The sequence below is a fragment of the Megalops cyprinoides genome, chromosome 2 (assembly GCF_013368585.1).
Source record: "Megalops cyprinoides isolate fMegCyp1 chromosome 2, fMegCyp1.pri, whole genome shotgun sequence".
Lineage (NCBI taxonomy): Eukaryota > Metazoa > Chordata > Actinopteri > Elopiformes > Megalopidae > Megalops > Megalops cyprinoides.
Window position 1 is genome coordinate 12,507,701 of NC_050584.1, and position 15,669 is coordinate 12,523,369.

Genomic DNA, 15,669 nt, shown 5'->3' on the forward strand with positions numbered 1-15,669 from the left:
TGGACTAGGCAACAACGCAAAATATGGCTATTTAAACATGCCATTAAACTTTACCTGTAATGGTTCACAGATCTTGACGTTTGTAAAAGGTACAACTTTAATCTTCTGTTTCATGGGGTTTTTGTACATACTGCATGTGCATAATATAAATCTGAACCTGGCAATGGTTCAGAAGAGGCCCTGTGTTATATCATTTCACTCTTCAGTTTTCCTTATGGAAAAATGAGTCCTATTCCAGTTATCTAATCCAGACATAAATTACACTGAAGGAGATGGGTGGCAACAGAGATTTTACAGTTGTTGACTTTATTTATGGCCATCGCTGTTTCTTCATATTGCAAAACGTGGAACAGAGGCCAGTTTTCCAACAGAAACACAACTTTGAATAAAGAATGGAACTACTGAAGAATCTAAAGTGTCTGTTCAATCAATTTCACGGCCCTGAGTTTGTCCTCATTTTAATTTCCAACAGATTTTAATAATTGCAGAGCCTCCTTTCTGTGTGTGCTGCCCAGCCAAGATAATGCTGAATCATTGGGCACTTGATGGTGGGAAAATGAGCTTCGACAAAAGCACTGTGACAACCACTACAGAATCAGATGTTATCTTGAGGTCCTAAGGCAACTGCTTCTTTGTGCTGTTATTTATACCACTTTTAAATTACCATAGCATCCTGCAAAAGTCTGGGATATTTGGACGACCAAATGTTTTGTTGTCCTGTAAATACTGCTGCTGATGTTTAACCAGTGAAAGTATGCTGTGCAATGCAGCTCAGGCATAAAATGATTGCTATGCCTTGGAGTGAAAACGTCACGGAGGCCACAGAGATCATAATAACATTTGATGAAATGATGGCCAAGCTGCGGTGTGTCCCTCCAGAAGAGCATTCCTTTTCTGCCGCTTATTTGAACTCTTCTGAGTTGAATTTAGCAACAAGAGAAATTTCTTGACATAATTATTGTTATGATGTTTCCTTAGAGTCATGAAATGCCGCTATGTCTTGTCTTGCAGTGTGCAACAATAACTGATTGTAGATGACAGTTAATGGTGCATTTGTTTGGAAAATGTTACATAATACTGATTTTTATTTGGGGCTGGTGAATACCACAGCCAAACCAATAACGACTCCTCCACACTGAATGAAACTGCAGACTTTGATATATAGCACATTCATGCTTTATTTTTAATTGATAGGCAGTTTTCTTAATATTTGTTTATTGCAAAGCAAACATACTAATCAAGAGAGAAAACTGAACATTTAAAACCACACCTCACACACATAAAGGCAGATGCCCCTTATCAGTTTTGAAGAATAATACGTTTACGCTCATACTAAGTTCTGTGTGTTTCAGTATGTGATAGTGCTGGGGTTGGCCCTTGTGGCTTCTCTGCGATAAAAAGAAATAGTCTACATTCACTTACAATTGCACTGGCTTACAATGGGCCCATGTCAGTTTTATCATGCAACTTCAAGCAGTTAGAAGTGTTCCATAGGCATGCAACATTGTAATAAACACACATCTACAATAATACACGCCAGGAGTCCTTCAGCACATGAGTCTTTGAACTCTTGGCCCTAAATTAGTGATCCCCAAAGTACCATTAGTGCCCTGTACTGATACTGACCCCAGGGACAACAACCTAATCACCTCATCTGTAACTACACGCTTTGCTTGCTACAGCAGATCACATTCTTGTCAGAGACATTGAATTTAAATTCTTTTGCAGGAATTTTGGGATTAGGCGGTTCCATTGTGTGCTAACATATCGTTTCAAATATTTAAACTACTTGTCAGTTCAAAAGAATAAATTAAATATAAATAAAACAGTTTTCATGAGAATGAGAGAGAGATGTGCCTGTGGGGACAACAAGAATGATTTTATACTAGGTGAAATATCGCTTGAGTAATGGAAATATCGTCCACATGTTTGCCTGCCCTGTTTTCTTTCCCCTGCATACAGAGAACGAATGCTAGTCAGTGTCAACATGTCTAATACTTCATATACAGTGTTTACATAGGGTGACCTTTTCCACATAGTTCACATTTAATTTCATCACAGAATCATTAAGGAACTGCATTTGTGTACCAGATTCAAGGAGATCCAAACAGGAGATTCATTAATCTACAAAACTGTTTGGGGCTTTGCGTTTTATACCATCACATGCAGCTTTGGGTACTGTACAGGGCTTTCTAGTCCGGGCAGTCGGGCATGCATCCCCACCCTTCCGCTTGCGCATAGGCCGCACATCTGTGGAGCCGCGGCGAGAATGAATGAACAGTATTTGGCTGCTGGTCCCAGGCCTTACTGTGACTCAGATTCCATTGCATCAGAAATTCACTTGAGACCGTGCCTCTGGCATAACGTCTTTTTTCCGGGTTAATGTGAGTGAAAACGTTCTAAAGTCAGATTGCCTGGACCCCTTAGCCCCTCCTTGTCTGGCCCCTGGCTTATGACTTAGTTTCTCCCAGCGCTGCGCAGGGCAGAAATGTAACCTGCAAGGAGTACTGCTTTCAGTGCCCAGTAAAAATGGCATGTAAGCTATGAAAGCTATGCTCAATTTGCATTACAGTAATTTGTTCAAAGAAAGTCGCCTCTTATGCTAAATTTAGAAAAATCCCAGCTTGGCTTAAACAAAACACTGTGCCAGTGTACAGGGGAAGGGAAGCAATTCATTTTACCATTAGAGTAATGGCAGTTTGACCTCACATGGTAAATGTAATAATTTTTAAAAATGAGTGGTTCTGGCTTTGGGACAAAGGTGTGGCCTCACTTACCAGAGTTTCTAGTAGAGAAGAAATTTTTGACTGGGGAAAATGCAAAATGTTTATAGTTGATCGCTAATTTCTTTCAGAAAAGCGATGGAGGTGCTTGCAGGTCAGTTGTGGTTATGATAGCAGAACAACGCTAGAGACGTATCACAGACAGTAATTAGAAACCTTATCTCCACCATGTGGCCACACATATATGACCCCCGAGAGTGCAGAGGTGCGACCTCAGATCTTACAGCGAGCGCTTATCTGTTGGGTGACATTGTTGAGACATAACACTTGGTTCAGCTTGTTGAAGGGCACAGATCAGCCATGGGACAGGTCTGATGCTCTTGGCGTTCATTGTGAGGAGGAGGGGGAGAATGCACTCTTTGCCCTCCTTGTGTGGCTCTCTGTCCTCCACTTTGCATGGCTCTTGACCGTGGTCTCTGATTCTAAATCCCTGGTAAAAGACAGTTAACTGATTCTATTCTTAGCTTTCAGGGCACACATCTGCCTGTCTCTGTGTCTGAGGCATGGGGAATGAGGCCAACCTTTACAAAGACTGAAGCCATGAATTCCCTTAAGCTACCGAATCAATGTCAAAAGTAGGATTTTTTTCTAACAATGGATCCAGAGGTATTTGGCGCTGTCACTTTAGTATTAATCATCTTCATTTGTCATAATATAACAATGAAAAAAATGAAACCTTAGACTGTATCATTTTATTTAAATATTAAAATATGCATGTATAATAGTATATCATGTGCTGTATTCGAAGGCACAAGATTTTTATGTCCAAGCTATCTTTGGAGGAAGAGCTCTGAAGAAGATGCCTTTAAATATAACAGCTGAAGTCCTGGCCGTTGTTTGGCTCTGTTCTCTGTCTACTCACACCACTGATCTATGTTTACTTGTCTGTTTGTCTCCATAGCGCTGCGATAACACTGCACTATTTCAAAGCTCCATTATGTGCAGTGGAAGCAGGAAATAAGGCTATCAAAGGCCACTTTTCCTACTGCTCTTCTTTGAGGATTGAGGCTTTTTTTTTCATTTTCATGTTTGTGAAATTATTCTTTCTTTGTATCCCTGGCCCCTCATAAAAAATGACAAAAAAAACAAACAAAATAAAATAAACAAAAAAAATATCTTGTTTGTGTGGACAAAGTAAGCCTGGATGTGAGGAGCAGCTCTGAGCGAGTCTTTGCTTCTGTGTCAGGCTAAAGGAGACGTAGTTCTGCTGCTGAAATGTAGCCAAAGGTAGTTTATTACACTCAGAGTCAGACCTCACATTCCACCTTGTCTCTCATACCATCACGGAGTGTGTGTCAGAAAGGTCATCTATGGAACAAGCTGAACAATCCCAATTACAGTAAACATGCCAGCTTCTGGGATTTCTTCTGGTTTTCTTTTTTTGTGGGGCTAGTTTATTATTCTTAGATCAACATGCTGGGATGTTCAAATATGGCCAAATATTTTTTTATTGATTGACGAAACCAATGTGTCATTAGTTTGAGGGCTGAAATATGAAGCCTTTTTTAAGGCCAGATAACAATGTCCTTTCCCTGTCAGTCTGGAGTGAGATGGATGAGGTAAACAAAAAGTCTGCAAACCCCTTCTGAGTAGCAGGGTTTTCCTTCAGCTGACAGACTTCTCTGGAGATGCTAAAGGCTGGTTCCCCCGGTCACTGGACTCTAGATGTTCTTCAGCCTGTTTTTCCCAGTAGCCTCTGTGTTTCTGGGCCCGTGCCAGCCGTCAGCGAACATCGGCCCATAAAAGTGCTGCGGAGAATGTTTCCTGTGCCTGATGTACTCCTGGTCATTCGCCCAGAAGTGAGCTTAGCTGTTCTCATTGCCCCATTACCAGCCACCATGCCTCTGCTGTGTCAGCAGTAAACCATGGAGGAGGCCCGCAAGACTGCGGTCCAATGTCCACGGAAGAGATCCTGCACAGACTCAGTCCTCAATTGTCATGCTTAGGTTGCCTCTTCCACCGTTCCTGCACGGTATACATTTACTGTAGCTGAGTCTTGGGCTGGAATTTCATAATTTGCGATCCCTGTTCTATTACTCCACAGTGCTGTCATGCTGACCTTTTACTTTTGGCATTGGCATATGACAGATGTTAAATAATTAATAGCCTAATTTGCTTTGTGATCAAGAATCTAGTTTTCTGCCTTTTTTTGTGGATGGTCACACGGCAAAGTATTGCTGACTAATACAAGGCCTTGGATTCGATTACAGCTGTAATCAGCCAGAATTTCACCACCCACCACCTCTCTCCCACCATCACTGTTCCTTCTAGCATTTGTTTGTTTACAAAAACATGGGTTGCCAGGGAGATCCGTAGACTTTTATAAGCTAAAGTGAATGCAGCCTCTCCTAAGGATTTAGAGTATTCCTCTTGCCTGGTTCTAATTTTGATAAACTTAAGAGTATGTGTAACCGAAACTGTTTTCCTGTAACTACAAAAGAGGAGTCGGTCAAATGCAAACATTTATGGAATCAATTATTTGTGATCAGAGTGCTCTTTTCGCTGGTATTTCTTGGGAAGGACCTGGCTGTTTCTAATTAGTTTATGTCATAGGATTGGTTTGACGTGATAACAAAGCTGACTACATGCTGATTATTCCTGAGAGTCCCAGATGATGAGAATTTCATTTCCATAAATTTCTGTTTTATTCTTACACTTGAAATTTCCTGTTACATGGAAGACAGCTCTGTCTTCTCTCTGTACATACCATTATGTATGCATTTCAGAACTTGCGGCATGGTATTTTTCCTTCCAATTGGACAATTACTTGATTACAAATATAGTTATATTTACATTTACTATGCCACTCAAACATTTCAAACCTGTATTCATCCTGCTGGAGAACTGAAGACTGAAAATGTTAGGCTGCCTCAAGGCAGCCTGTCATGTCTATACTATAAATCTCTTAAATGTGTTTCCATGTCATGAACTTCACAAATTATCTTCATACAGTACTGTAGACATTGAACACCCTGACGGTGCTCAGTCCAGGCCATTAAAGATTCTATAACTCCTAGATATCCATTCATCCATAGCTGATTTGGAGCTGGTCCCGGATGACATCACAATGGCTCAGTAGTACTATGACAATGGGAACAGAAGGTGATCCATGCTCTGCAACAGGTCCTCTGGGTGTTTTGGAGGGGAAATGATTAAGCCTAAAGTGAAATGCAGTCTCAGGCCATTTCCAAGGACTTTGCTTTGCAGTCCGTGTTGCCTACACAAAGCTTGAGAAGGGCGTGAGTTTGTGATTTTTTGAAAGATGTTAGCAAGCTACAGCAATAAGACACTGCCAAGCGACACATCATCTTGGTCCATTATAAGAGCTGGTTCAGAACTGACACCAAAACCCAGCCTCTGATACTGCTGCCATCCATACCACACTGCAGCCTCTGCAAACGAAGACCCCATCAAGACTGAGACTTGGAATTGCATGGTGTCATTCGTAGCCGGGACACAGTCCTCTCCTGTATCAGACAAGTGGTTTGTGGCGATTTCAAAGCATTCCTGGCTCCATCCTCACTTTCGCAGACTGCCTTGGGGAGTGGGCCGCACACTCAGACACTGATGCAATCAGACAGAGAGGAGCGGTTAGTGAAGGGCATATGGGCGCTCAAGGTTTGTGGTGCAGATGTCCTTCATCGGAGACACACAGCAACAGACATGAATGGCTCTGTTGCTGAAGCTGTGGGGATCTCCATCTGGGAGATGTCATGGCCGCCACATGTTTAACGTGATGATTCCTTAAGGGTTGTTGATCCAACGTAAATAAGACTGAGACTAATACCCTGAATCAGAATTGTCCCCTAGCACTGCCAATCAGGACTATGTCATGTGACACCAGGTCACTTTAACATAGTATTGTCCTGGCAGCACTGGTCTGTAGACAACTGAGAGCAAACAGTCACCATGCCCTCAGCCTATTAATCTCTTTTGTTTGGGCATGGAGCAAGACCTTTGATATGGTAATGGACAGCAAAGACCAACGTTTTAGTGACTAACCTCCAGATGTGAAGCCTCTGGTGGTCAAATAAAACAGTTAAATTATAATGTTAACTCCTTTATAACACGAAGATGTACATACTTCCAGATCTAGATTTCCTATCTTAACGGGTCAAGATTATTCTCTCTCAATACCTTTATACACCATCCAAACAATGGAATTCTTGTTGCCTTCAATAAAAAAAAATGCTGCTATTTCACATTCTTGCCTGGTATAACCGAGTCTCCAATACTGTACCATCAGCAGCATTAAAACTATGTCTCATGATCACTCTGGCCCTGTAGCAGTGTCTGCAAAGTTTGAGCAAAGGACTGGAACATCAGACTGTCTCTGCTGTGGGACAAACAATAGGTCACAGCTGACAAGAGAGCTAAACCTCTGAGGCACTTTGTCATGATGGGGTGGACAGTCACTGACACCATTCCACTGTACAGTTTGATTTGAAACTCTACATGCATTTCATCAAAGCTACAAGCAGCAGAGAAAAATATCATGATTTTTGGAGAGGCTAGCACATTGTGTGTTTTCTGGGCACATAAACTTCAATAATGCATCCGCCACAAAGCTGACATTGAAAACGGCTTGGGCTCTGTCTTCTCATTTTGACTGCATTCTTTATCTCTCCTGAGATGTTGCAGAGTCAGGCCTGGCTGATCTGTATCAGCGATGTGGTGTTTGCACTAGCCCAGCTTTGGCTACACCTCTGCGTGGCCATGGTTTTTTAAGCATTTACATTACCCCCCAGGTACAGCCTGGCCCAGGACAGAAGCCCTCTCTGAGGCTAGTTCTTTGTGGTATAAATGGAAGTAGTTTTTTTTTTTTCCTTCAGTAAATGGGGGACCAGGAAGTTTTCATTTGTGTGGGCTTCCCATAAATGAATACTGCACAGCAGAAATGTTTTATGATTTTGTTTTATTCTGAGGTAGGTAGTGAAACATTGATTAATGTGTTGCTGTAGGTAACAAATTACATGACTGTCTAAACCCTTGACTTCCTCAGATCGATACGTTTACAGCTATATCAAACAAACTCATCATTGTCAAAATACACTTCCATAGTAATTATTAATACTGTCATATTAACTAACTCTCATGTGATATTAACTTAAATACAATTTCAGTATGACAAGAGTTATCTAATAAACACAAATGTTAGTATGTAATACTTTTGTTTTAATGCCTTTCTAGTTGTAGAAAACTGCAATTAATATGAAAGTACCAAAAACTTCTAATCACTTATGTGTAAAGCTGTATTAAGTGGTGGCATGTAGCAGTGAAGTGGAGAACAGCTGACCCCTGCAAAAGATGAAGTGGATCCAAGGTCGGGTTTACCAAAACCTCAAATGACTTCAGCATGGCTATGAGTTGACATAGGATTGCACCAGAAACACCTGAATTTGCGGAGTGAAAACACGGTATAATTCATAATGGTTCAGATATGTATGTGAACTAGATACAGCTCTTGTGAAAGTGCCTTGCTAATCATCACTAATAACCTGTCTATCTACCTCTGATTGGATAAAAAAAAAGCTTCAGGGGTAATTTTCTAATAATAGCTAGGAAACACAACTGAAAAGCAGGGATTTCTCATTTTAGTGGGGATTACAATGACCACTATTCGAACGCTATGCAGCAAATATCCACACACTTCAACAGATCAATTTTTTGTTGTTGTAATTTATTGCTCTCCTGTCTTTATCCTCTGCATATCTTGCACATATTAGAGATTTTGGGAAGTAGAAAAGATGTCATAATATTTTTAAATGGAAAATGTAGGAGCAAAACAAAGTGTATTTAATTTACATTAAAAGAAAATCCTGGGGCATGCAGTAGCCACAGATGTGTGATACATGACAAGAAGAAATTATATCAGTAAATTGTTTGCACCTGTTTCTTCTTTATCTCCCTGACCTACAACCTAAAGCTACATAAGGTTACATGTAGTCATTTTCCATAACGTTACATCCTGTATTTAATTCATGATGTTACACGAAGGGGCACATACCATAAATCAAAGATTTTTTGCAAGACATTTATTGTAAGGCTTTGCTGTTTGCCAATTTGTCATCCAAGGGCAGCCTTTTTAAAAAAAAAAAAAAAAAAAGTGGGGAATAGTGATATATCAGTAATCAAAACTGGAGGAGGTGGGAGCTCGGTGTGTAGTGATAGTGGGGGGTTGCGATACAGTTAGTTGGGGAGGGTAGTTAAAGAAGTTTACAGCGGCGGTCTACGGAGGGAATAAGGGGAGTCGGGTTTCAGTGTTTGAGGAACGACTGAGGCACTGAAGGACTAAGGCAGCCTTTGTTCCATTTGGAGCTGCAGGCAGCCGAGAGGGAGAGAGAGAGAGAGGGAGTGGGGGAGAGAGAAGAGCCCGAGAGAGAGTGAGTGAGAGTCAGAGCGGGCTCCAACTCTTAACCATAAGCACATATGTATGAGAGAACTTCGTTCCCGAAGAATATCCATCACTAAGCAAAGATGAATTCCCGGTGAGTACCTTTCCCCCTCAAAAAAAAGTCTTTTAAAGAGTTTTTTTTTTTTTAATTTTCAATTTAGAACTTAGATTCGTGTTAACCTGTGCTTTCACCGACAGACTATTGCTGTGGTCCCTTGGTATACATCTCGTCCTGTGGTACTGCCATCTTTCTGCTGAAGCTCAGGTTATGGAAGGTATGTCAAGCGGATTTTATACCTGCCCTTTTTAATCTTACGTGTGTGGTCTATACTTCGCGCTGGCTTAAGGGGCTGGCTGCTGTGCAGAAGTAACAGAAATTTATAGAATGGGATGTAGGCATGCGCTTCTAATTAAAAATCGATGCAGTTAATTGAGCAATGAAATAAATGAAACTTAAATTGCAAGTTGTCGCCACCGTGCAGGAAATACTTTTTTTGGCAAGAGTTTGAATAGTCCTTTTACATAACTGGGCAACGATTATACGTTGATAATGGGGATTGCAGCAATATTAAACTGAGTGTAGCAGTCTAGTAGCCTACTTTATGCACTGAAATACAAAGTGGTGCTTGAATTTTGATCTCTTAGTTGTCCGACTTGAAAAAAAAATGGTTGGGCTGAGTCCCTAGAAAAGAGCATCTTTTAAAAACATTCTCTAAGACTCATAAATATAGCGCAGAGATCATAATAGATTTTCTACCCTTTACGGGTATCCTGTAGTTTTAGCGACTTAAAAATGACCTGCTCTGTAGACAACAGATGTGTGAAACCGCTTTGCAGGGTCTGCTATGAACAGCGTTTTAGTGTAAATCTGGAGCGCGTGTCTTCAGTACTGCGGCTGCTACCCAGGCAGTTAAAATCCATCTATAACCAAGCATGGAACACACATTTTGCAATCAGATTATGTATGTATGTCCCATCACGCTTTGACTAAGGAGTGCGCCGTTTATCACCGAGAGGAAGGGGTAATTCTGGTTCTTGACGCTTTTTGTCAGTCCCAAAGAATGCATACAAACTAATCCTAAACCAAGCATGAGGACCGCAGACATTTGGAAAAGAGAGGCAATGACGCTCTCGTGTAACCGTGCCACCCTAATGTGGTTTTGCAGGGATTTTTGGTTTTGCAAAACTTTTCAATGGTCTGCAACTGCACGGTGATCAATTTTGGTTAGACAAGAGAATATAGAAGCACAGTGCTACATACAGATGTGCAACTGACGTCCTACTGGTTGCTATGATACAGTGGTGCCTGGGTTGGTCCTTACTTACTGTACCGGCATATGAAAGCTACATACTTGTAAGTGCCACTTTTATACAAACTACTGTACAATGATGATTCACCAAATTAAAAGAAATTAAAACAAGCACAGCAGTGTGCTTGCCAAACAGACCATGATGGACAAAGATTACCAGACTCGGGCACTTTGTAAACAGTTGTGAAACAAACACCGTTCCCACAGAAACAACACATCCTGTTCAGTTTAACTCTTACTTGGAAATAAAACAATTTTACCCAAGCCATTACTGTAACACATTCTATTTACCTTTTGCAGTACACAGTTGAAATCATGCATACACCTCAGTAGCTGATCTCTGTAACTTGAGGACAAATGAAGAAGTTAAGGGTAAATAGCAGGTGCCATAGTTGCTGAAATTCTGCTGCTGGTGTTGACGATGATGATGATGATGATGACGATGATGAAAGGTGGTAGTCAAGTGATGGGTGTGGTCAATGCTCCTTTAATTACTTGTCTTGAAATATTGGAAGAGACTGGTGAATGGCCGTCCCACTTTGTTCCCTACAGGCAGGTTACACTACCCTCTTGGAGCAAAGGAGGCCTTGCATTTTGACTTCAAGATATGTAGTAGTTAGCTTGGGGGGGGGGGGGGGGGGGAATGGTGCTGTTAGTGAGAGTGAAAATGTTTACTGAACATCAGAAAAGAGCAAAGACATGGTGTAGTAAAGGCTTCAATTCCACTCATATCTGGGGACAATCAGCCTGAATAAACAGCTGCAGATGATGTATTGGTAAATAAATAATTGAGGGTTCTGAGGGTTCAGAATCATTTTCTATGTGTACAGTTTTATGTGTGCTTTTTGTAATTGCCTCTTGAGTGCAACAGGCAAAAAATGAAAAACGTATGTATTAGCATGTACAGCTGGCCAAAACTGGACTAATTATCTTAATTGATATTTTTTGGGGTTAGGCTAATGAAAGAAAGAGGAGAATGAAGCCTGAAATTTACATTTTGAGGTATACACTACAGACTTAAGAATGAGTATAAAGCTGTTACTTGTTACTGCAGTGCTTAACTATGGTGAAACTAAGATACTTAGCTGCAGTCTCTGTCCTCAGATGACCCGGGTGAGAATGCAATCTCTGCAAATTATGTGCACTGACATCAGCCTGTGGCATCCATGAACTGCACACTTAATCTCAAAGGGAAATTAAAGATACTGAAACACAACGTTTGCAGTATCTTTTGACAGCCAAAGCAGCAGGCTTTTGAGATAAATCTGATATCCTTCCCCTCTCTCAGCCCCTGTGAAAGAACAGGTTTGCCAGAAAGAACTCACTGGGTAAGGGGGTATCCATGTAAAGTGTATTTACATATAAGATGCACTTCAAAATGTGTTTGATTTGCTAAGCAGGTGCTCCTATCTCAGGTAACTTACAAAGCTTACATTTTACATTTTCATTCATACTGCAGGAAATCCTGCAGTATACTACAGTTCCACAACAGCTGCTTCACAATACTGTCCCAGTTTATTTGAAATGTAATAAGCAGGTTCCTTAGCCCTGTTGTCTGCGATTACTTTAGGACAGAAATATGTCTCCAGGTCCAACTGCTCATCAAAGAGCTGAGGATGAATTTGCGTTCCTAGTGTGTTCCAGTAGGTGTGTGGAGCTCAGAGAAAGAGGTGAGGTTCGGCTCACCCCTGGGCAGTTCCAAAGCCTGGTGCCAACAACAATTTCCTGCCAAGTGAATTGAATGAGTGGCAGGTTTGTCCCCAGGGTGTGGGCCTTTTCACTGCAGTCTTACACAGGTAGCTGTAGGGGTTTGCCCTGAGAGATGACAGAACAACATGAGAAGCTCGTAAGTGCACCCACTGTGTGATGAAGAAGCAGCCCCTGATCGTGTTGATTTTTTTTTTTTTTCATCAAATCCGGTTGTGGGGACTGCTACTCTCTGCTACTGCTACCCTCTGCTCCCATCAGCTACAAAGACTAGCTCATCCATATCTGCTAAAGCCATCACAGCCTTTTGTTTGCTGTGATTACTGAAGATGGTAGTCATTGAAATCCCTCTTGAACTGAACTGGCCATCACACAACTGTCCGTTGTCCATTCATGAATACAGAGACAAGAGGCGTGATACCACGATTAGGTGTGGCTTTTGGTTGACCAAGCTCGGCTTGTGTGCAGGCAAAGAGCTGCAGTCTAGTCCTGCTGTGTTTCTTTCCCAAGCGTTTGCCTGCTCAAGGAGAGAATGAATTTGGAAACACGTCCAAGCTGCGAGAAGCACTTACGTAACAGCCGCTGCTGCGTTTTTTCGTTGTCACATTCTGCTCTCCCCTTGTCCTCTCAAAAAAGCTGGCGTTGCTCAGTGTATAAATACTTGACTTCAGAGGCGAAGGCAAATTTGTTTCAAACTCTTTCTGGAAAATATTAAACAGAGGATGCAGATCCATTATAGGAAGTGCTTAAGTGTCTCGTTCCTGTGTCCTAACACAAGCTGCGTAAATGAGGTCACTGACTCCTGCAGGAAAATATGGCCTCTTCTTGTGCCTTGCTGTTATTACTGAAACTGTACTGTACTGGTGAGAGGGTTTCCAGTGTGCTAGCTTTTTTTAAGCTCACACAAGGAGTGTAGATACCACCCTTCCCCATGCAGGATTGGTATTACAGGTATGAGCAAACTCCTCTTGAAAAAACTTATTGCAATAGTAATGCTCATAATTATTAACGGACTTTACCAATCAACTGCATTATTTTGTATTGTCCGTTTTATGGAATTTGTAAATGAGATGCAATACTCCAGTGCAAATGAGCCCAATGACTGCCATGTTGAAGTTATGCTCATCTCAGTGTAGAACCACCCAGCTTTGTGGCATCAGTCTAAACACATGTACAGTTATAGATAATGCATGCCGTAAATATCATACATCATTGTAAATGTGAATGCCAGATTTATTTACCTTTGTCATACCTCACAAGAGCCTGGGCATCATTCCCCTGAGCTGTTTTTATATTACAAATACTATGTTTGGGTCGTATATTGAATGTGTATTTGGAAGCAAAGACAATACTTGTTGCCTTAAGAGCTAGAGAGCTTTGAAACAGTCCATGCCGACCAATCAGAAGTATGTATATATTGCAGTTTCTTGAACTTTCCCTGTGTGCAGTTTCAATGGGAATGTCCCAACATAAACTACGATAAACAGAACCCCCATCAAGGAGTGTTGCAAAGACTAATATTTTCTCAGGCAGCAAAGAGCAAATTAAAAGCCTCTCCAACTCCATGAAATGATAATCATGATAATAATAACAGGAAGGGAGTTTAAACGGTTCGTGGCCACCATGACACAACCCAGCTGTTAGATCAACAAGCTCGGTATCTGCAAACTTTTTCCATTTATATTCTAATCGGTGGCTTTTCTGAACGCTTCAATAAAGTTCGAAACTTTTCAGTACAGATTCAAAATTAATGAGGAAGTCTGCCCCTCTAGCATAGCCCTGATTGTTGTACCCACTTCATTTTATTAATTGTTTCATTTGTGTCAAAGCGTGGGCCTTCAAAGCACTTGAGCACGGCTGGCCTGTTTTCATAGCCTTTGATGTGATTTTATTATCCAAAAATTTGAGGCCGTGTATTAAATAGGGGAGCGGATAACCGTCGCTGCAATCGCGTCCCCAGCTGTGATGCCGACGCCAGGGGAATTTAAAAAAAAACAAAAAAAAAAAGCGCTCATTAGGTCACTTCCAGTCAGGTTTGCAAAAAGAATGTGAACCACAAATAGAAGTGTCTCTAAATATTTATGTGACCTTTCAGGGTGTGACTGCCCTCCTGGCCTCAGCAACAGCGGTCAGATGGGCGAAAACATCACCCAGTGTTTGTTAATGGCTGGAAAGTTAACATCATAATGGAAAGATGTGTGAAAACAAGCAGGAAACTGTTTCAAGAGGAAACCGGTATTTATGTCCAAGTAGATGAGCCCTGAGATGATTTTCTATCTTTTTATGTGCTGGTAATTCCCTGTGTATGGCTTTTGATTGAAGAAGAGTGAGTAGAGTGTGTTATAATGGCTATCATCTTACATGAAAACTGTGGTAAAACATCATTTTAATGGAGTTGCCCAATGTCTCAACAGCACCATAAAGTGTTGTCCTTGGAGAGCGTGGAATGTAGAAGATGTCTGTCTTCTGAAGTTCACTTTTTATCATCTACATCCCATGGCACCTCTCTGAGGGAGCCATGGGTGGATGATTTTGCTTCTTCTTTGCCTCTTTAAAACCGCGTTTGCTGCAGAGAGGTAGCTCACTGAACGCAGCATATCAAGAATGCAGTGAATCAGCGAGTCCCCCAAGATTGTGATCACAGTGAATGTTGCTCCAAATGTGAGGTCACCCAGGCTGCTTTGCGGAATGAAGTAACAGCAACTGGAGAAGACTGCTGTGCTCCATGGTCAACACTTACCACCTCAGTCAGACACACTGTACTGTGATGTGGTCTTCCTGTCGCAGACTGAAAAGAGGGAGGTCCAAAGCGTCCATGCATTTGTTCATTGTCCCACAATGGACCCAGATTCCTAAATATTTATAAAATGTTGTAATCCATTCTTTACATCCGTTTTTTTTCCAGCCTGTTGTATGAATACCCAGTGCATATAAAATTGGAACAAAAAAGTCCTAAATAAAGAAGCGAAGGCATTGCTCTGTCGCACAGTCTGCTCTTACACATGTTTGAAATCAGCATCCTCGAGTTTGCCTCACATGAAGCGCTGTGCTACGTCATAAAGGAAAGAATCTAACGTGCTCAGTGCCACTCGGCTCCATATGGTGGGAAATGTGGCACCGGGGTGGTTTGAGCGAAACTGGGAGATGGGGCTGTGGTGGGGGTCTGACGGAGGAAGCCGCTGACGGTGCAGGACCAGGAGCTGTGGGCTGCGGCTGCCGAGGGGGGGCGCGGCGCGCAGCTGGGCGGCAGCTGCGTCGCTTGCGGGCTGCGAGGTTGCGCTGTACGCACGCTTCCTGAAAGCGCGCTGTCGCTTTATGAGCAATCTGCTCGCAATAAGACTCGTTTCGACCAGGCAGCCAGAAAGCCCCCCGGGCCCTTTTTCTGTGCACGTTCTTCAACCGCCCTTTTCAGATTTGTTTAAGCTTTCCTTGTGTTTCTCAGCCTAATCATCCTGATTATTTTAGCGGTTACGTT

General features: G+C 41.8%; 1 protein-coding gene across 3 annotated transcripts in view; it reads left to right on the top strand.

Moving 5' to 3' along the window:
- The first annotated feature begins 9,011 nt into the window (after nucleotides 1–9,011).
- Nucleotides 9,012–15,669, top strand: part of LOC118772738 (collagen alpha-1(XV) chain-like) — a 68,834-nt gene continuing 62,176 nt past the window's right edge. For all 3 annotated transcript variants that reach the window (XM_036521309.1, XM_036521311.1, XM_036521310.1), the window contains exons 1-2: nucleotides 9,012–9,271; nucleotides 9,376–9,452. In XM_036521309.1, coding sequence (XP_036377202.1) covers nucleotides 9,261–9,271; nucleotides 9,376–9,452 — 88 coding nt within the window. In that variant the 5' untranslated portion in view covers nucleotides 9,012–9,260. The remainder of the gene's footprint in view (nucleotides 9,272–9,375; nucleotides 9,453–15,669) is intronic.